Consider the following 21,993-nt stretch of genomic DNA (forward strand, 5'->3'; position numbering starts at 1 on the left):
TCGGGAGATGTCTTTTTAAAAGCAGGTCTGAGGTTGTTCTGTATTACTTCACTTGTATATTTTTATTTGTGTGTCTTTTGGTCTTTGTTTTTATCAACACCAGCTTTTTCATTTTTTTTTTCTGCAATTTGCTGTCATACTCAAAAATAAATAAATAAAGCAGGCTTAAAAGTGCACTAGCGTTCTTACATAAATCTCAAAATGACAATGTTCTTAATCTTACTTTAGCAGGCTACTGGCCTGAAAATTCTTAGGAATACGTCAAAATAGGTCAGCAGAAATAAGTTCTGAAGTTATGTGGTATTTGGGGGTAAAACTTCCCAGGATTTTCCATGTTCCTCTTTTCTCTTATTTCCATGAAGGGGAAAAAGGGATTTGTGTTAATACAATGTTTTAAGAGAACAGTTTTACAGGAAATTTTTTCAAATGTCTGCATTAGCCCTTCCCAGGACGGGCCTCTAACCTCTTTCTGCTTGACTCATTCCTTCCTGTCTGTGAACTGGCTCTGGTGTCATCATTTCTTCCCTGGGCCAAAGAGATTTTGCTTGTGTCATGGTATGACCTGAGCAAGCGTTAGGCCTGTGACATTTCTGTGTTTGTGACAGATGCCACTAACTTTCCCTTGGGCCCAAGCATGTTTTTTTTTTTTTTTTTTGCTGCGGATGTATTAAATGTGGTTTTAGAGTTTGAGGTAAAAGAACAGAGAAATATTAAAACAGGAAAAATCTTATTAACAACAATTTACTTTTCCAGGTGTGCATTTCCCTTTTTTAAGAAGTTAGTTGCTGAAACATTCAGGAACTTTTATTTAGCACTGTGCATGAAAATATGGTAAATCAAATTTGTAATACATAACCAATTTTGGTATTAATTATCTGGAGTTCATCATTTCTCCATTATTATCAGGAGTTGCGTCAGGCATCACTTAAAAGCTGTTGCATCTGGTTTAAAAAGCATGAGCTCTTTTAACATGCTGCAGCAGTACCTCAGTGGTTAGAAACTGAAAAAAGGGTAGGATAGAAAGTGAAAAATAATTGCTTAGTTCTGTGGATGTCAGCTTTCATGGAACTGACAATGAGAAGTGTATTTATTACAACAGAATCTTTTGAGAAGTTTTAGACTTCAGACATTTTTCTTGATGTCTTTTGGTGTCAATTTGTAATTAGCTGCACTAAAGCTGTGGACACTTTTTTTTTTAGGCTGAACATAACAAAGTGACATAACATGAGAGGGAAATAGTAACTGCTGTTTTTTTTCTTTGCAAACTTTTTTCTTAAGTAGCTTTTACTTTTGTACTTTTGATTTCCCTTTCTTTTAATTTGCAGCAAATGGAAAAATGACATGGTGTCAAAGCTGACTTGTTTTTTATTTTAATTGTTGTGTTACATCATGTCAAGTTCTGTGCTTACATGATAGCATTTAGCACATTAAAAGAAGCTGACAGCTGCATGATGAAGTGTGACATTTATAGTTAAAATAAAAGGTACAACTGATGTGAGATATCTGTGATCTTAACACAGTTTGCCACTTTAACATTTCTCTCAACACAAACTATGGAAGGTTTTTTTTTTTGTTTGTTTTTTAATTACACAGGTAAGCTTGTGTCTGTCCATCCAGGTACATGAACGTAAAATATCGTGCAATATGTATAATTTAATAACTTTTACTTCTAGTGAAATCTGTCATATTTACAATGCTGTTTAGCATAGAAGACATCAATCCCAATCTTAAAATAATAAATGTACATATTATTGTAGTAATTTCTTTTTTGCCTAAGTGTATAGGAGGGAAAACAAGCATTTTGTGGGAGTGCTAATTGGTATTTTAATTAAGCCAAGAACTCAACTGGTTATTTTTATTGTCTTTGAGCTGTCTTTAAACCCATCTCATCCATGACCTCCATAATAATTAAGACAGATAAACTAATTAGATATGCATAAACTGTAGCAGAAACTCTTCATACTCATCCATACAGCACTTCTAACAATTATTGTGCTTAGCTGATAAACAAAATGCTCATTTCATAAGCTATTTGCTTGTATCTGTGTTGCCGGCAGTGGGGTAGGGTTTGTATGGTTTTAGAATTGACCTCCAGAGATGGGTACGTTTCCTCTTTCTGGCCTTAGTATCAGCTCTATTGTCAATACTTTATATTAATCCAAGTTCACAAAAAAATTTGTAGCACCAAATATGTATATTTCATGAAAGTGCAGAAGCTTCTCTACTGCTATTCCAATTCCTATAAAATCTTGTAGAGTGAGATTTGACTAAGTAGATAGTGAAGAACTTGATGAAATCTAGTTATTTGTGTTTGAGTAGAGCGAGATGGTATATATCCCATTTTGACAGTCATTGTAGGATTAATGAGCAGAACAGCTATTTCTCAGCCTCACAGAATTGGGAGATAAGAGGCTTATAGGCCAGAGCAATAAAAGGATTTCCTACTTGATAGGCTGAGGTAGTTCAGCTGCAGCAGATTAGGAGGGTCCTGCCTAAAGAACAAGTCACTGGGGTTTTTGGATGAACCTTGCAGTAGAGAGTTGCAGCTTGAGAGAGAAGGGAATGAAAGGCTTCCTTGTATTCTCCTTCCCTGAAGCCTCAGAATAGGCTGATTCAGAGTGAGATTTTTTGTCAGGGAGAATGTGCACCTTAACAAGAGTGGTTAGCAAGTTGTAAATGCTGATCATCTTTGTGAAACTTATTAATGTGTGTCTTCTTGAGGCTTTGTGACTACCTTTCTTAAGGATTAGTGGAAGGGCAGTGAGGGAACTGTGGGGCTGGGTGAGTGACTGCAGTTCTTCTTTCTGTTCCACTGTGTCCTCTTCCCATCTTCTTAAAGAAGGAGTCAAATATTTAATTTTGGCTTACTTTTTTAAAAGCAGTCAAATTCATACTTACCTGGCTGTCTTGATATGTTTCATTCTGAGCTGCCATCTGTGTGATACTTTGCATATTTGAGCTTTGGTTAACTTTTATGGCAACTTCAAGTAGGAGTTATTTATTGTGACTTACATGTAATTACATTTATACATAATCTCTGGGTTATTCCAAGTCTCTCTGGTTGAGATTTGCCTGTGCCTTTTTTTGGTGGATCTGGATGCAAGTTTTCCTTTGATTTAGCTGTAACACCGTGCTGAATGAATAGTTACTTTGCCTTCAAATATAGCAGTAATTCTCCTTGCCATTACCTTTCTTTCACCATCAGTTTTTGAGAAGACTGTCTTGATGCAGTATTCTTTTCATGAGTGAAAGAAAAGAATAAACTCAGTGGTGGCAAGCGCTCTTGACTCAAACAGATGGACTCCATGAGAACTGGTGTCAGCCTGTTTTCAGTTGTTGTTATTGGGCCTGTGAACTGTGGAATGTGCATCTACCAGAAGTTGGTACCTTGATTGTTTTACCTCTATCCTCTCCTATATAGTTTTTTGCTCAAGGGTTTATTTTGGTGTGCAGATCCTGTATTGCTAATGAAAATGAGGCTTCTAGAACAAGAAATAAAATGAGTCTGTGCAGCTGGCTGTTAGTAGACATCGCCTTGCTTTTTTTTTTTTTTTTTTTTTTTTTCCCCTGTAACGCTTCTCAAATGCTGCTGCAGAAGCTTGTTGAGTGAACAAGGTTGGCTAAACCAATGGAAAGATTGTGGAGAGACAGGTGAAGTCTGTAGGAAGCATAAACATTTAAGACCTTTCTCAGTGCTGAAGGGTTGACATGCAGAAATACAGAATTTATTTACTTCCTAGAAACCTGAAAACTTCTTAAGGTGTGGTTAGATAGTGTTTTGTTGTTATTTTTGGTATAGGGCAGATAACAGATGAACCATTTGTTTGGCATGTGCTTCAATCAGAATTTTTATTTTCTTCTGCTGTCTGTGTAATATGAAAAGCAGCCAACCTGGTGGAATGCCCACCTCCACTTTTTGAAGCAGATACTGTGATGAAATGAGTATTGCTTAAAAACTTCTAAGAAACAGGAAACTACTGCTGAGTTCTGGCAAATGGTGGCCTGATAGTAGAGAATTGCTATAAGGCAGTAGTTAAGCTGGAATTTTGCCCTGGTCTGGATATATGTTCAGTAATATTAAATGAGGAATTAATTCACTTTGTTAAATCGATGAATTACCTTTCATTTTTACACGACTGCTCTAGCAGTCTTTTTTCACTATTTAAAAAGCAAAATAAATTAACACACTTCATTGCGCAGGTTCATAAAAATCATGCAGGTAAACTTGAATGTTAGAATTCTTTAAACATGGGATGTGCTCGTAAAGAGAGCTATGTCTTTTCAGATATCACGTAAGTATTATCACTTACTAGAACAGATCTCATGCTAAGCCTCTGATTTACTTCTGTACTTGAATGTGATCAAATGAATTTGGTTTTTAATCTGCCCTTCTGTTCTCAGATGGTGAAACAAGAATAACATACTTCATCTAATGCAGCAAATCCAATAAATGCTCATTTTTCCCCAACCACATAGCTGTGTCACCCAGTTAGCAAAATAATGAGTGTTGGTAAAATGCTCCTTAAGATTACTTTTTGAAAAGACTTGAAGTGCTAACAGGGCAAGAATCTGTGTCATGCAGCACACACAGGTATGATCCAGTACAGAAACTGTTTTGTTTCTAAAGGATGATTTCTGAGAATAAAGAGTCTGGGAGAGCAAAAGGTCACACAGCACAGCTTGCTTTAGCATTGTCAAATCCCATCTGCTTGTCTTCTCTCCACAGGGCAGAACGCATTGGATTATTGTACACTCAAAGTTCAGCAAACCACTTGCACTTTTCCTTGCAAAAGAAAGCCTTATAGGCTTTGGGGGCTTGTTAGGACTTAGAGACTGTCATGCTACAGGGCTTTATTCCCTTGGGTGCTGTTAAAGATAGAGACATACAGTTCAGAGCTGTCATACTGGCCAGCAGATAGAAGGTAAAGATCAGAAAAAATATAATTTCTTTTGACTTTATCTTAAGGAAAGTAAAACAATTTGATGATTAGATGTGTGGGACATAGTGCCTTGATGTCTACTTGAGCTAATTTCTTCATATTCTTAAAAGAGCACTATTCCCCCTTGGCTACTCAGGAAAGAAGGTCATTTTTCAAAAACTTTATTGGACAGAAGTCTTACGGTTAAACTATTCGCGCTGCTTTCTAAGTGGAAGCTTCCTTCTATAGCTAATCATAGAGGATTGGTGCAAGCTCCACAAGTTTTCAGAAAGACATAAAAGAAAGAAAAGTAAACTCAAATTTTTTGTACATTGAAAACATTTTGCATCTGCTACAAAATCTTACCTGTTTAGATGGGTCGTGTGCAGTTACAGGTGAATAAATTGAAATTGCATTTCAATTTATTATTTCAATTTCTGTATTTCATCAGCTTTATTCTGTAGCGTTTAAGAATGAGTTTAGTTATACTGTTGGAAGGGAAAAGATGCAATGGTTAGAAACAAAATGGGCGGTGAACAGCACTAAAAGGTAAGGAGGGCTTGTTGTTTCTCTCCCTATAGGACCAGTTCCTACCAATGTGCAGAATGAGCAGAAGCTGGTCTAAAGCTTAAAGTAGACTGGGTTGTACTGTTTAAGCAGAAGTTATAGTAAATCTGAATAATTTTTAAAAAACATTCCATAACTGCAGATAGTTTGCAAATGATGAGGCCTCTTATAGTTGTGCATGAACACGAGTATCTGCATCAGGTTTTTGAGAAATAGAGAAATGGATTTGAATTAATGGAGAACAGTGGTACAGTGGTGCCAGCGGTGAATGGTTTGTTACACAGCTGTTAGAGATGCTTGCCGGTTTTTACTTTCTTGTTATTCTAGGCAAGAATCTAGCATTTTTCCAATTCATGCAAACTTGATGGCATGCATGAGAGCTGGTATATAATCATCAGCATCCTGGTAATCTGTGCTGTATTGCCTCTGAAGCAGTAGAATATAGTTGTGGACAGGAGGAGTTTGATCTCTGATCTGCAAGACCAAGATCCACTGAGATTCCACAAGGCTTCTGTCTTGTTACAGAATTAAAACAGGAGGTTATTTTGAGGTCGGTGAAAACTCCTCTATTTGGTTGTTTTGGATCAGTATTTCCGCTAAGCTAAGAGGGGTGTGTGTGTGTAGCTTTTAACTGAGCATCATTCTCTGTAGATGTTTGCACGTGATGTGTAATCTTTGCATAATTTGTGGAAAGATGTGATATTCACTTTGCCTTCTTCTCATGAACCTATTTCTCATATCCCAGATGGGTCTGAGTTCAGCAGATGGACTTTGTCTTTTATTTACAGAGCATAATTTGCTGCATTTCTGAACAGTCTGAAAATGCACCACTAGTTCTGCCTAAAAGCAATCTCCCAAAGCAGCGCATTAGGCCTGGCTCTGGTAAAGGCAGTTGCTATTAGCATAAAAGAGTTAGATTAGAAAATGGTTTATTTCCCTTGCTAGGGAAGTAACTATGCATGTGTGTGTCTATGTATTTTTGTTAAAAGGCTTTGCTTCTTTGAAGCCTTGAGCCGGAGGAGTGACGAGTACAAGGCTGCTCTTTAATTGGAGGAGGTTTTTGTTTTGCTTTTAATATAGCAGTGCAATTCACCAAAGCTGATGCTCTTACTTACAGGCATAGGAAAGAACATTCTGGTCACTTATGAAAGGTTGCTGACGTAAGTGAATAACTCTTGTAAGTACAGAACTTCAAGTAATTTTCACTTTTAGTAGTCATAGTAATCAATGCCATGGTGATGCAGTTAAAATTGGGAACAGTGATCTGAAGGAGAAAAGCGTGCCGACAATTTCTACCTTTTAAGCTGCGCAGATGGGGAAGGAGTTTTCTGAATTTATACCATCCTGTATGACTAACCCATTTGTAGGGTGGAAAAATTACATAGACTCCAATTAAGTAGTTATATACCTCCCATATAAGGTTGAATTAAAAAACAAAACAACAACAAAAAAAAAACACTATTATCTTGTGATACCAAAACTATAAATACTTACAACAGAGGAAAGTGGCTTTTGATAGTGTTTCTAAGAAAAATATTGACTTTAGGAATTTGTACTGTAATATTCACTTGTTGAGGATTTCATCTTCAGATGTATTTCTTAGTTACTTTTTGTATTCAAGCAGTATCGTTTAAAGATTTTTGTAGTAAGTAAATAGAACGTTGTCATTCATTATTTCATTAATCTTAAGCAAATAACAGATTATCAGTTTTATGGAGTTAAAAGTAAACTAAAATGTAACCTTTTTAAAACAAAAACCTGCTCACTTGCCACAGAAGAATTTTGGATGAAATGCAGCTGTTGAGCAGTTGCTTAAAATAAATTGCATACTTTAAACCCACCAAGAAGATATATGAGGATTCAAAACTGTGTCACAATTCCTGACCTACTGAGAAAGAATGCTTAATGAAAAGACTACTGTACGTTTCACTGTATCCTTTGCAAGGAGGGTGAAATTCAGGTCAACAGGATAGAAAGCTTCCAGGACTCAGGAAACCTGAACAATCGATCACTGAGTAAACATTATTGCAGATACTTATGGAGAGTAATTGATCTTGAGCACAATAATAAGCTTTATAAAAGGATTTAAATAAGTTGTAATGTTCCCATATCTACCCTCATATGATATATTCAGAGTAATTACACATGCATTTATGAGTTAGTCTTTGATTACGTTAATACATTATTCTTATTTAATTGACATTTGCTGTTTCAACTCAGACTTTTAAGGTGCAAAAGTTAATTTAAAAAATGGAGGTGGAAGAAGAATAACTTGGATGTTCTCCTAGCATGTCTCAGCTATATTTTCTCTCAAGAACAAAATACTGAGGTTTTATAATAAAAATACAGAATGTTCTTATTTATGACAAAATTGAGTTTGAACTGCAATAACCTTGTAGCTTGTGGTTGCCAAATATTTATTTATTTAAAAGGATAATAACTGTAAAACTACCCACTGCCTTCACATCTTCATATTGTTTCAAAATACAGAACAATTTTCCCATTTGTAAGATAGCTACATTGACATGGTTTGTGATGGGGATGTTTTTATCCTTATATTAAGACCCATTTATATGTGTATTTAAAGAGATGCCATCATCGTAAAACTTGGGACTTCTGGCCAAAAATTAGTTGCCTCTTGTAGTGGCAAGCAACATTAGAATACCACTGTAACTAAATATCTATCTATTCGTTCATTTATTTATTTATTTTTCTTCTCACACCCATAGTCATTCATAGTCATTTCTGGCGCATTTTCACAGTTTCCTTATCTATAGCCATTAAGTTTTCACTTTATGGTGTGGCTCTGGAATATAGCACTACAAAAAGAGAAGATTTTAATATATGGTTGTCTTAACCATAAAAATTGGCAAGCTGCCCCTGAAGCAGGCACAGTACTTGAAACTATTTATAATATATTTTTGTGGCCTAGTGACAATCTGTGACAAGATTTCTAGCTGTTCCTGCACCTTAAATAGTGTGCACATCTGGCTTTGGCTGTAACAATTGGTTTATATCTATTCCACTACTGAGGGGAGGCAGGTAGCCTAATTAAGAAGTTAGCACTAATTCCGTATTTAGGGATGGCAGCTGATACAGCCTGTGTGTGTGTGTATATGTATTATATATAAATGTATATACACACACACCCTCTAGAGAAACAGTTGGAAGCTGTTATGTTGTTTTTCCCCCCTCGCTGTCAAGAACGGACAGTCTGCAGTCTGAAAAAAAATTTGACTGAAAACTTACCAGTCTTCCAGAGTGGAAACTCTCTCCTTTTTAATCCCTGTGAAAAATGATATTCCTTATTGTAGAAAGTATTAGTAAAAAAAAAAAAAAAAATAAAAATAAAAATAAAAAAAAAATTAAATGCAAAACATGCATGTGTGAGGAAAATAGTCTTAATTTTAAATTTTTCAGTTTGTAATTGAGAGATTTGATCATTTAAGACAGGAGCAGTCAGATAATTAAGGATGTTTGCAAGTTCATGAGGGCACGTCTGCTCATTAGCCATTAGGAAACAAAACATTTTCATATAATACTGTATTTTCTATGAAGATTAGAGTCTGAGACTGATGTGACTTGTGCAGGCAACTCTTATGCAAGCTTTTCAGGCACTGCACTGTTATCACTGGCAGGCAAAAATATTTAAATATCTGAAGGGTTTGTCTTGTCAAATAACCACAGTACAGTCAACTGAGACCACCAAACAGTTAAATTACCTTTCTCACAAAATGACAGAAAAGGTTCTAATGACAAGACAGGATTTCGGCTAATATGCTTTCTTTCACCTTCTTTATTTCTCTTTGTATTTGGAGGTGAAGTTAATCTACATTAAAGTCAGAGGACCACCTAGGCCATCCTGTCCCCTCAAGCTTTTAAATTTTACATGGATTTACTGCATGGCAGCACAATATGTTGCTGTCATTCCAAATATTACAATAATGTTTTGTTCTTAATTGACAACTTGAAGCTTTGCATCTATCTGGTGTGTAATTCTTGTTTTCTACTAGAAGGATGTCTCATCGTGATGCTAATGCTCTGTTTAATATTAAATAACGTCTTTCCCCATGTTACTTAGACTAGTATATTTTGTGAATGGCATCTCAAAAATTTAATCTGGTTCTGCAGATGATTTTTTGAGAAACCTGATTTTCTGTTTTTTCCCTGCATGCCATCATGGAGCTTTATTTATTTGGTTGTTTGTTAGAAAAAGAGAAGCATACCATGTTAACAGTGGAAGTGAGAGTGCACTGCCAATTTATTTCATCTTTAGTGTTCTAAAAATTAATGGTTAATAGCCATTCCTGAAATGGGCTTTAAAACATACAAGCAATTACCTTTAATAAATATCTGTATTACTGTAATACTTTAATCTGAAAAATGCTTGAAGTACAGTGATTTAATTTTTATGAGGACAATGTAAGACCATCAGGTTTTACTGTCTGATTTTGCAGTCTGGTCCACAGGGAGCAGACCTTGCATTTCTGCAGAGTCCTCATGATTTCAGCCAGGCTCTGCTTGCATTGCAGGAGTCCAGCCACATGGATCAAATTGCTGGAGTGGAGCCTCAGTGCCCCTTAAAAAGATACATCTATTGAAGTGTGCTATTAATATAACAAAGAAAAGGTGGGTTTGTCTGTGCAAGAGACAGTGAATGTTCATCTTGAGTCATTGTTGGAGTGAATTTGTGCCTGGAGAGAATCTGTACTCTCTTTAATGCTTTCCCTATTGTGCTGTCTTTTAGTTTGAATTTGAAGTGTTCTGGAGTAAAATAGAGGCTTCAGTGGAAATTCAGCAGGTCAGCTGTCCTGCTGGCATGACTGTAGGAACTGCATCCTTTAAACCATATAACTGACTGCTAATTGATCTTTACGCTTCAATATTGTAACTATTTCCTGTATCATCCAGGAAAGCACTTAACTATCTATGTAACTTTATGCATGCAGAGTATTGCTGGCTCCGGTGGGATTACCGCCATGCATCTGTGCTGAAGGGCTTTGCCGGGTCAGGGCCTGCACCTCTGCTGGTGGAAGCCTCGTAGGGATATGACGGCATTGTCAATCTAGCTGTTAGGAAACGAAGAGTCCAAGTTTTACTTTTCATTCAAGGTTCCTTAGAGAAGGTTATGCTTGGAAATTTCCCGTAGCAGCCTATCTGTGCAATTGCCTGTTTTTAAAAGATGCAATGAAAGGTGATGTGGACAGTGCCATATTGCTCTCAGTTGTCTAAAATGTAGCTTTTGAAACTTTTGTATTAGGTTAAAAAGAAAATTCTGTAAAATGCTCTGTGGTTATTGAGCTTAAGATAACTTACAGCAGATAAATATTGTACACAGAGAGAGACATAAAAGCATTCAGAAGAAATACCTGTACAGTTTTAAATGTTTCCTGTGTTGTATTGATACTACTTCCATTAGTGTTCTGTTCCACTTGTGTTTGTTAGGTGACTGGTGATAGTTACTACTAGTGTTTCAAGGAAATTAATATGACTATTGTAAGAAAGCATTTCTGTAGTAAGCTATGTGAGCTATAAAAATTGTACTTGCACTAGTTAGCCTTTTGTGATTTTTGATGAGAAGCCATATGTGATAGCCTTTGAATGCAGAACTTCTCTGCTAGAGAAGCAGGCGTGTCAGATGTCACCAGAGTAGTGCTCCATGAGCTGAGCTAGCAAACTGCCATTGTCAGCATATGGAAAATAAAAGTATGAAGAGTCTTGCGTGGCAGAGCAGTGAACTTCATGCTAACTGTACATTTACTATTGCAAATCCTTCAAAGTAAATCCTTCGAAGTGAAATCTCTAATGATGTCTTCAGTTGACAAATTTTGCAGTTCTTGTTTGATAATCTTGCAAAACTAATAAATAGGCATTAGGTTTACTGTTTTGGCTTCAAGTGTCAGTGTTAAGTTGAATCCGTTTCCAAAACACTGTGAAGTCATTAACAATCTGCAGTAATGGTAACTGTCATTCAGATTAGGACCGCAAAGGTTATTAAGGCATTGGAGCTCTTTTCAGACAAGGAATGGCTGAGAGAACTGGGACTGGGAAAAAAAAAAAAAGAAAAAAAAAAAAAAAAAGAAGGGTTAGAAGGATGTCACTGATGTGTGGAAATACCTGATGGGGTGGAACGAAGAAGGAGACAGACTCTTCTTAGTAGTGACCACTGGCAGGACAAGAGGACGCAAATAGAAACTCAAGAAATTCCATCTGAACACACAAACAAACAAAACAAAAAAACCCAACACTTTTTTACTGTGACAGTGGTCAAACACTGGCACAGGTTACCTGGAGAGGTTGTGGAGTCCCCATCCATGGAGATATTCAGAACCCAGCTGAACACAGTCCTGGGCAACCTGCTCTAGCTCACCTTGCTTGAGCAAGGGAGTTAGATGAGATGATCTCAAAAGGTCCTGTTGAATGTAAACAAACAGGTGATTCTGAGTGAAGCTTATATATGTGTATGTGTATATATATTAAAAGAGTAAAGCTCTGTAAAACTTATATATAAAATGTTTTATGAAAAATATATTGTTTTTAATTGTGTATGATACAATCATATCCTCATGTAATTTGTCTTGTTTTATATAAAAAAAAAAAAAAACAGGTGAGGTATTTCCAGTTTTCCAATTTAAAGATTATGTATCATTGATGAAACCACCAACTGTATATACACTCTTATTCCTGACTTCTATCTGTTCTTCCTCTGTTTCTTGATATCCTTTAAAAATGAATTTAACGGTAAAGTAAACTTTAGAAAAAGCATCTTGGTGTGACTAATGCCAGCTGTGGGTGTGGTTTTGAAGGTAATAGCTTTCAAAGAGCCACAGCCATCTTCTGTCCCATCCCCACTTCTGTCATTCTTAGTACAAATGCACAAATGATATATATCTGTGATTTAAGGTTGAAGATTATAATTTTAAGTGCTAAGTATGCATTTTAATATAGAGATGAGGGAGAAATTTTTCTGTACATGGTTGTGTTTACTAGCTCTGTGGCCTGAGTAAATGATTCTAATGTGATTACAGTACGAAATCTTCATTAAGTCTTTGCATTAATTTTTCAGTTAAAAAGTTTGATTAATGTACATTTCATCTCTTGTCTAACAGAGAAAAAAGATTATAATATAAAGTGATAATTTCAAAGTTAAAAAAAAAAAAAGTTAAATTTGTAGAAGGCTGAAAATAGCAAAGCCACTTATATAATTGTGATTTTTTTCAAATAAAACAATATTTTTCTTCTAATTCTATTTTTCAGTTTCCATAGCTAGACGTGTACAAGACCCATTAGCTGAGCTAGTGAAAATTGAGCCCAAACACATAGGAGTTGGAATGTATCAGGTAAGGTAATATGTATCATTTAATCTCAGTAATCCATCATGATATAGAGCAACATCAAAATGCTTTTTTTGTAATTAAGTGCCAACTAGCTTCCTTTAACAGATATTTGTAGAATTGGTAGAATGGTAGTAAATGCCTTTGAAAAAGTCATAGTATGCCTCTTTTCTAATCTCTAGTTTTAACGATTGTGATTGAGACTCAGAAATGGCTGTAGCCAGATTTATAGTCTATTAAAAACATCAGATCAGACAGGTAACCCGATCCGTAATGCCTTCTTTTATTTTTTTTTTTTTTTGCATTGTTACAGCAATGAGGTTTTAGCTCTTTGTGTAAAATACAATGAGATATTGATCCTCCATTTAGAAGCCATTAATTTGTGCTATTAGGTGCATTCCTTCTTAGAAGTTTGTAATAAAGCATTTGTTTTGAAGTTTTTCATTTACTAAAGTTGAACTGGAAAATGTTTGGTAGCTTTTCTGTATGTTTTTGTAGGTCGATTCTGGGAAGTAACATCTACCTTCAAAACGTGTTTAGAAAGGGAATGGTATTGAGAAGTGGTACATCACACATGGTTATTTTGTAGCATTTTGACATCCATACAGGAAAGTGTTTACGCAAGTGCTTAATTCGCACCAAATAGAGATGGGGTTGGGGAGGAAGGAAAACATAGCATGTGCTTTTGTCTTTATTTTTGAGACTATGGAAAGTAAGTAAATTTGTAAGGCTGGAACAGAAATAAAAAGCACAGAAGTGTTTGGATCTGTACTTTCAGGTAACCGTGTGAGAGTTAATGGGGTAGAATGCAATTAGCAGACTACAATAGTCTACTTCCACTGCTAAAGGTGGTGTGACAAATTTCAAAGAAGTGCATATCCTGGATTATTGCATTTTTATGTTTTAGAAAGAACTGTGGCCAACATTTTAGTTGGTAAATGGCAGCACTGGTTTTGCAAGTTGTACTTGTGTTGCCGCAGAGTACGTTTTATGTATTAGTGTTCCTAATTGCAGAACTTAGCAGTAAAACTAACTTATGTAATTAATCTTTCAGTATGAACTATACCACAGTTTTTGAAGAAAATTATCTTGAAAGACTGAAATAGTGTAGAGTTGTTTAACTTAAATATCTCTATTTCAGTAAAAGCGGGCTTTAATGATGGCCGCTAAAATCAGGGTAGTCATTTGTCAAAAAAAGATTCAGTCTAAAACACACTTGATTTTCTTAGTAATGGAGACGCACTGCTTTTATTTATAAAATTAGCAGCAGTAACAACAATGAAAAGTGATATAGATTTTTGTTGGTCTTTGTTTTAAGGAATAAAAGTTTAAAAAGAATCTTGAAATGCTATGTCCTAATCACAGCCCTTCAAGTAGAAGTTAGTTGTTTTTAAACTAAATTTTAATCAATATAAAGGAATACCTTACTATTTGAAGTATACTGTCGATTACTATGTGTAATTTGCCTTACTTGGCCAGAAGGTATTGATTTAGATGTACACTATCTGCTGTGGCCCATGTACATGTTACAGAGAAGCATATGTCGAAAGCTAAAAGGCATAGAGTTGGTAGTTGGTTTGGGGAGCATGATATCAGGTAGATATTGCAATGACCATATTGCAGCTGTTCACAACAGCCTCAGTGGCTGTACTTGGTACAGGCTAACAGGGTAAGTACCAACTCAGGAAATTGAGCATGGTCAGTTGCGATTTGTGTTAACTTATTTTAGATGACAAAAAAAAAAAAAAAAAGAATGAAGTTTGCACTTCACCACCTGATTTCATTCTCCTTTCAAGTTATGATTCTGAGTTTGTGCAGTACCAAGAAAATCTGTTTTGTCAGAGAAAAATAAACAGGCCCCCAATCTCCTAACAGGTACTTCCTTTAACAAAGAGAAGCACCACCTGATTTATTAGGGTCTCTCACAGACCAAAATTCCAGTCGCCTAAAGGTCCTTGTTTTCTTTTATCTTTATCTCATTAGGAAAATCGTTCTTTCCTCCCAGACAAGAACCTAGCCAAAATTAATTTATCACCTTCAGTTCATATTAGTACGATTTCTTCTGTAGTTGAACATGAGGATGATGCTCAAGCTCTGCCTGATGCGGAATATGTTTGCCTTGTCACCTCCCAGTGGCAGTTCAAAGCTTAATTCATATCAGGAAAGTAGTTAGTGGCTCAATACATTATTACACTGCAAACTGAATTTTTGGCTGATGAATCACCACTGTAATTGTAATGTGCTTGGATGATGTAGATAAGAGCTGAGAACAAAGCTGCTTCACAAAGGTTGTGGTTAGGGAATTGAATTCCAGAGCAAAGAAAATGGATTAAAAAGAAAAAGAATCTGGGTGGGGGGGGGGGGGGGGGGGGGAATCTTTCCTCTCAAACAAAAAAACAGCTTTTCATATGAGAATAAACCAGGTAATAGGGGAATTAAATTAATAAAACTTTAAAAAGTCAAAGCTTGAATCTGCATTATAAGGCAGAAAAGGGAAGAAGAATGTGAAGGGACAAGGTTAAATTTGGCTTGTTCTTGGCTTTTGGTTTGATGTGCAGAATTCCTGGATGCTAGAAAAATAGTAACCTCAGCAGGGAAAATGCACATCATGGTGATGGGAGCTCCGCCTCACCTGTAGTCTAGGAACGCAACGTATGGTATGTGTTGAAGGGTCAGGATTCTTAACAAGTCATGTCAAATATTAAAAAATGTGCTATGTTTGATCTTGAAAAAGCAACATGCTATTTGGTCTTTCTAGGTTTTGGAGTGCAAAAATCTCTGTGATACATTTTTGAATGCGCTAACATATTTGCTATTTAACGCATTTGGAAAATTAACATCCCAAAAGGATGTAAGTCATAATGTATGCAGCTTTATAACCTCTGAAGTGCTTGATTCCAGATGTAGCTGAAACATTTTTGTCAAAAGAAATAAAATTTGTGACTGGTACTCTTAAGCAATGGCTCCTTCAGGAGAAAAAAAAATATTGAGCTAATTCTTACTTAAGTTTGTTAAGCTAATTCTGATTTATGTTGCTGGAGGATCCTGACCAAAAGGGTTTCATAAAGGCTAATTGGAATACCTAATAATACGAGTTTAAAATTTGGAAATGCCTATTCAATTCCTTCTTGTCCTTTTTCCTCACCAAGTTCCTCTCATTTCTGAATCGTATCAGCTTTGCATTTGATTAACTATAGGAGATTTTATTATTTCAGCTAAAATTTGATAGGCATTTTAGTTGTTTGTTCCCCTTCCCCCCCCCCCCCCCCCCAAAAAAAAAAAGGTTGCTTTGTGTTAAATGACAACACAAATTTAGAGGAAACACAATCAGATATGCATCCTCCTTATTAAATCTGATTGTATCTTAATTATGTTTCAAATATTAATTTCAAATTAATATTTGAAAATTATTAATTAATTAATCATTTCAAATTTTATTACTTTTCTAAGCCCCCATCATGAAAATTATTTACTTGAGGCAAACTGACTGTACATTTAAGAGTTTCATGCTTAATCATTTTGGAGATATTTGGGAGGCAAACTATAGCAAGGCTTTAAAATATGGGAATCAAAGGAACTTCTAGGGTATCTCTTAAGTCCAAGAGTAAGATCAGTTTGGTCAGCCTGACTCAACTGTAGGCTGAACAACTCTATGCATTATTTCCATTTGCTATCATTCCCGCAAGAAAAGATGACTTGTCCCTTGCATTGCAGGTGTTTGTCAGCCCATTTTTAGAAAACCCCAGCAAAGGTGACTGGGTAGCTTTATTTGTTAAGTCATTCTGAGGCTTAACAAACTTAATCATTGGATATATTTCTTTATTATCTAATTCAATATTCTGGATAAATTAAATATTGTTGTCTTGTTTCTCTAACAGAGGAAACTTGAATATTAGCTTTTGAATAGGAAATTGCTAATAAAAAAAGCTGTGAAGTAGCTGGTGAGTACAAACAATTGTCGTAGTCTGAACATTGGCCATCACAAAGGATTGATATGCAGTTTAAGAAAAGCTTCATCATTGTTTTTCTGTAAAATACGTACAGAGTTTTTAATGATAATACAAAAGAGACATATCCTGTTTGTGTCTGGTTTTGATTATAAATCCTTTGCATATTATGCTGTTATTGAATAACATGGAGCGAAGCACTGGAGCTGGCTGCTCCTTCTATCAGATATGTACATTTTTTGCTGGCTATTTAAGAACTTTATTCTTCTTCTTTATTTTTTGATTAATTGGCCCATAGTGTATTTGAGTTGTTAGGTGTATTACTTGGATAGCATAGGAGAATCACTCATGTATGATGTGAGAGCACGATGACATACGATGTGCAAGAGAGTAGTTTTTTTAATCTCTGAGGTGTGATTGTCAAAGCAACCTTAAACTTGAGCTTGCTTTATTAAGCTTATTAAAACAAATTTGTGTTGGTTTGCAGTTTAGGTTTTTGTGATTAAGAAAATGGGATGCCTTATTTATTAGGTGAACAGTGCTTTGTATTGTGTGATTCATGTAGCTCCTGTGGAAAACTCCGTTCAGTAGGAATGTTGTTTGCTGGTCTGAACTGCAGATTTCAGGTTTCAACACCAGGTTGAACAGTCTGTCTACAAAATGCTTCAGCATTCTTTCTGTATTACTATACTGAATTTATACATGCAGTTAGGCACAGAACTGGATCTCTTGTGATATACTTGCAGTTCTGAGCTTGCTTATATTGTTTTTTTGGTGTTTTGGTGTTTGTTGTTTTTTTTTTTTTTTTATTGTACTTTAACTGGAATGGTGCATAGAGAACTTTGCATAAACAGTAGGTGTCTAAGGATACCAATGTTCAGTTCTGTATATGTCACTTATTAAGGGTGGTCTGATTACTGTGATGTAATTAATATCACACCTTTTTGACAGCATATGACAACTGTTTTATTACAAATGTACTTCAAGTTGAAAATAATTAACATGAAATGTTATGTTGGTTGATTGGAGTCTATCTGCTACAGTAGGGTAGGTACAATGAGAGAAACTGGCTACTGGTACTAAAGAACCTCCTAAACAACATAGACTAAAGGATATGTTGTCAGTATTGTTATAAAAAAAAAAAATACAATCACCCAGAATTTGTCCAGTTACCTCCTCTCTATTAGGTCTCATATCCGAACAAATTCACTGGGACTCGAAAGACAGGCAAATGGGATAGTATTTCACAAGAATGCTCTTAGCTCTATTTCTCAATAAAGGAAACTTTAATCTCTTTCCTGAACCTCTAGTCTCCTGCAAAGAAGACTATTGTTATGTGTTTTTTTTTTCTCCTGCATAGAAAATAGAGTTGCTTGCTCTGAAACTTGAGGAAAAAGGAGAGGAGTACACCTCCAAGTTTTAAGATGTACAAAATTTTTTTGAGGGACAGGGTGTGGTGGTTTTCCCCATAAAATCTCATTAAAAGCAGGCAAAAATGTGTCTTGGCAGTAGGGAAAAGGTGTGCAAAGTAATTGGATAGGTAGGCTGGTGAATATGACTGTGCTTAATTCCGGAATTCTAACACACAGGAAATTATGGAAACCTTTTGTTAGGATTACTTATCCAGCCTTTAGTTAGGTTTTGCAGACCATCAATTTGCTGGCTGCAGATTCTCTTAATTATAGTGTAGTAGTGTTAAAGTATTAGCTTTGAGAGGAAACCAAAGAAAAATCATACCTGTTCGTGCCCAACACTATTTTTAGGTGAATAATGCACTTTTAATTTTGAAGAGTAAAGTCCTGTGAACCAAGCTGTCGCAGGTCTTTGGGAAGAAAAGCTTTGCAGACAGCCTTGTCAGGAAGAGACAGGCAGTAACGGTAATGGTTTTCGGATGCTTCCTCACCCCATGAAATGAAGTAGATTCTTTTCTAAGTAAGTTACACCTCTGTTGGATTTGCATAATTTAAACCTATCTTCGGCAACAGTTTTGCTGCCTGCAGAATATGGTTTATATCCTGGAACTTGGCAGAGTCTCTTTGGTTGGGGCTAGTTGTTCTCTGTCAGGCAAATAGCACAGCAGTAGCACAATAATGTTTAGCTAGGCTGTTGTGGCCAGTTACAGTGAAGGGAAAATAAAAAGGAATATAGAAAGAAAATGGCATGTATGTTATTAATGATTTTGTAATTGCTGTCATCTCCAAGGAAACATGCCAGTTGAGTGAGGTGAGATACTGTCCCTTTAAGGAAATGAAGGAAAATTGTGCTTGTGTATTTACAAAGAGTGCAAGAGCACAGCAGTATCACTGCATCTGCACATGTCACTCATGGAGCTGCCAATGGACTGCATCTATTTTTCACTGCTGTCACAAAAATGCATGCTAGAGAGCATTTGAAAACTGTCAGAGATGTTCCTTTTGTAAGCAACCTGAACAGCAGGTAAATTTTAGATGTTAATGCTAATAATGTCCCTCTTGTGTTGCTGCTATTTATTATTGGAGAGTTTGTATCTGCATATGTGTATTTGTATAGAGCTTCTGAGATTTTAACAGAAGTAGGAAAGTTTTTTGGAAGAAATGTTGATATATGGAGGTGGAATAATCAAAGCATGTTGATAGGAAACAGCTGTTTGACAGATTTACCTTCACTAGTCAGTTAGTTTCTGATTGCTTAATTGCCAATTCTGTTAGCAGAACTTTCTTAGGAAGTTTTTTTGTCACCATATGAAAACAGGCTTGGTGGAAACTATCTCATGTGATTTGTGCTCGAATTGGATTAAACTTATATATGCTATAGTTCTCCCCCCCCCTCCCCCCCCAAAAAAAAAAAAAAAGGCAAAAAAAAAAAAAAAAAAAGCATACAAAAAAGGCATACAGGTTGTTTACTGCCACAAAAGAAGTAGGTAGGAGCTCTTGGGCAAAATTCCTCAGGTATAGCGTACCCTCTGTGCAAACCTGTTTAATATTTCAGATTGAATTGCTTTTCTGTAAGTGCATTTGGGCAGAGCTAGTTCAAACACAGGCTAGATGAGTTATGCGCCAACAGGGCAGATTTAAACTCCTCAGAGACTCTATTCTGATGCGGAAGCCAAGTGGCAAGAGGAGCAAAATGTGAGTTGCAAGGCTGCGATCTGGCAAATCACCTCAATGTAGCTCTTTGCATCCATGTGGAAATACTTAATTGACAAAAAGCTGGGTGATAAAGCCTATATTTCCAAAAGTACCTTGACCGAACACTTTCCTAAATGCGTGAAATGCTAGTGGGTTTCCTGTTTACATTTGAAGTGTTTAATAAATGTAGGTAAAAATACACAATTTGAACAGTGAATAGTTGTTTGAGTTTAAATCTTTGTTTTAAATTTTTGTAACTTCTTTACAATTTTTGAAACATTCTTAAAAATACCACAGTAAAGTTACAGCTAGAGCAACACAGATTACTCTTGGAATTATTCTATATCCCTGTTGTGATATTTGTATTCATAGAACTTATGCTTCAAGCCCATATTTTATTTGAAGAAATTTAAATCTTTTAAGATGCCATTATAAATTCTAGTCAGATTTTAATGTAAACATTATAATGATAACATTGTTTGAACTATGACTATAGTGAAAGCATCTCTTTTTACCGCAAAGCAGGTAAAAGTGGCAGTTGAGATGTGAATCACTTGCTTTGAATGAGTATGGGGGGGTAGACTTAAACATCTTGCATGTAAATACTATTTGTTAGTGGAATTTCGTAGTTACTGTTTGCTGTGCAATGGTCATATGTTGCATCTGTTGTTTTGGTTTCATGAATTAACACTATAGTCATTTGACTCTTAAGGAAAAATGCTAATATTATCATACTTCCAGTTTAGTTCGTAGCACAGCAGCTGCTGACTTGATATCCAAAACACTGAAATCAGGAATAAATTCATATTCACTTTCCGAAGGAGTCCATAACTGGCAATGAAAGTGCTGATGGGAGTTTAAACCTGTAACCTGTTTGTTAATATTTGTTAATAACTGTCTTAGTGGTAAATCTGTAAAATAAGAACTGGTAAGTTTTGCACTGAGATGCGTTTAGAAACACCTTTTTTTTTTCTTGATTTGAACAAATGTCAAATTATGGAGTGCTGCAAGAACTCTTTCACAGGTTCATTGAGCTTTGGTTTTATTTTTCACATTAACTGTTTACTAGAAAATGTGAATATCTGATAAAAACTGTACAATTAAGGTTTAGGTTGTTTTTCAGTGTTTATGTATTTATTTAAATTTTGGATCTGTAATCAAATTTTTCCATTTTTTCCTAAGTTAAAATGGATTAAACTTAGTGTAAAATGCATTCAGTGTTGCTGTTCCTCAAAAGAATCATGTGACAGTTATTTTTCAATCCTTTGATATCACCAAAAATTGTACTTTTGTTTCACTAAGAGACATTATAAATTGCAAGATTGCTCTGGTATTTTTTTTTAGTTTGTTGCTTTTTAGATTTTATCTGGCTAATAACACTTTTTTTTTTTTTAACAGTTTTGAAAAAAATAATCGTTTTAGAAAGTAAAATCATGTTTTGCTAGACAGTGATTAATATCTGTGACCTTTATTTTTGGATCAGGAACATAAATATACACTTTTTTCTGTGTCAGTCATTGTCTAAGATTTCATCTTTGTTCTGCTTTCCATTACATACCATGAATTATATGAAATTAATTTAATCGCTACTCCAAACAGAAATTAAATGTGCCCTAATCCAGAGTTACGTTGTTTGCTTTTACAACTGTAAGTCATAAGTAATTAATTTTCCTTGGAAAATTAATTCACTTACCATTCCCAGTAGCATCATATGTTGACACAGGGTTATAGATAGTTTAATATTTTTGTTCAGCATGTTGGCCTCAACTTTGGAAGACCTTAAATCAAAACAAATTCAAATTTACTCAACTGTATATAATTCAGGGTTATTTGAAGTGACTGTTGTCTTTATTGCTGTCAACCAGCTGATGATGATGACTCTGAAATTATATCGAGTCTTCCAAAACCCTGAAGTCCACGGACAGATGTAAGTTACTCCCTTAAAAATAAGTAAATAAATGAATTGTTTCACTCAAGACATGTGAATAACATGGCCACTGGAATGCCATCAGTAGTAGAAAACTTGAGCTCCTCAGAGGACATAACTGTTTGTAGGACATGACATATTGCAGAGCCATAGGCTAGAGGCAGTTGTGTTTTATATTTTTAACATATCTTA

The 21,993-nt window shown here is 35.4% G+C and overlaps 1 protein-coding gene across 2 annotated transcripts in view; it reads left to right on the forward strand.

Annotated features, from left to right (window-relative positions):
- The window catches only part of SRBD1 (S1 RNA binding domain 1), a 131,094-nt gene that overhangs the window by 64,248 nt on the left and 44,853 nt on the right, over window positions 1-21,993 (forward strand). For both annotated transcript variants that reach the window (XM_082755485.1, XM_082755486.1), the window contains exon 17: window positions 12,744-12,826. In XM_082755485.1, coding sequence (XP_082611611.1) covers window positions 12,744-12,826 — 83 coding nt within the window. The remainder of the gene's footprint in view (window positions 1-12,743; window positions 12,827-21,993) is intronic.

The sequence above is a fragment of the Aythya marila genome (genome assembly GCF_965140915.1).
Source record: "Aythya marila genome assembly, chromosome: 3".
Lineage (NCBI taxonomy): Eukaryota > Metazoa > Chordata > Aves > Anseriformes > Anatidae > Aythya > Aythya marila.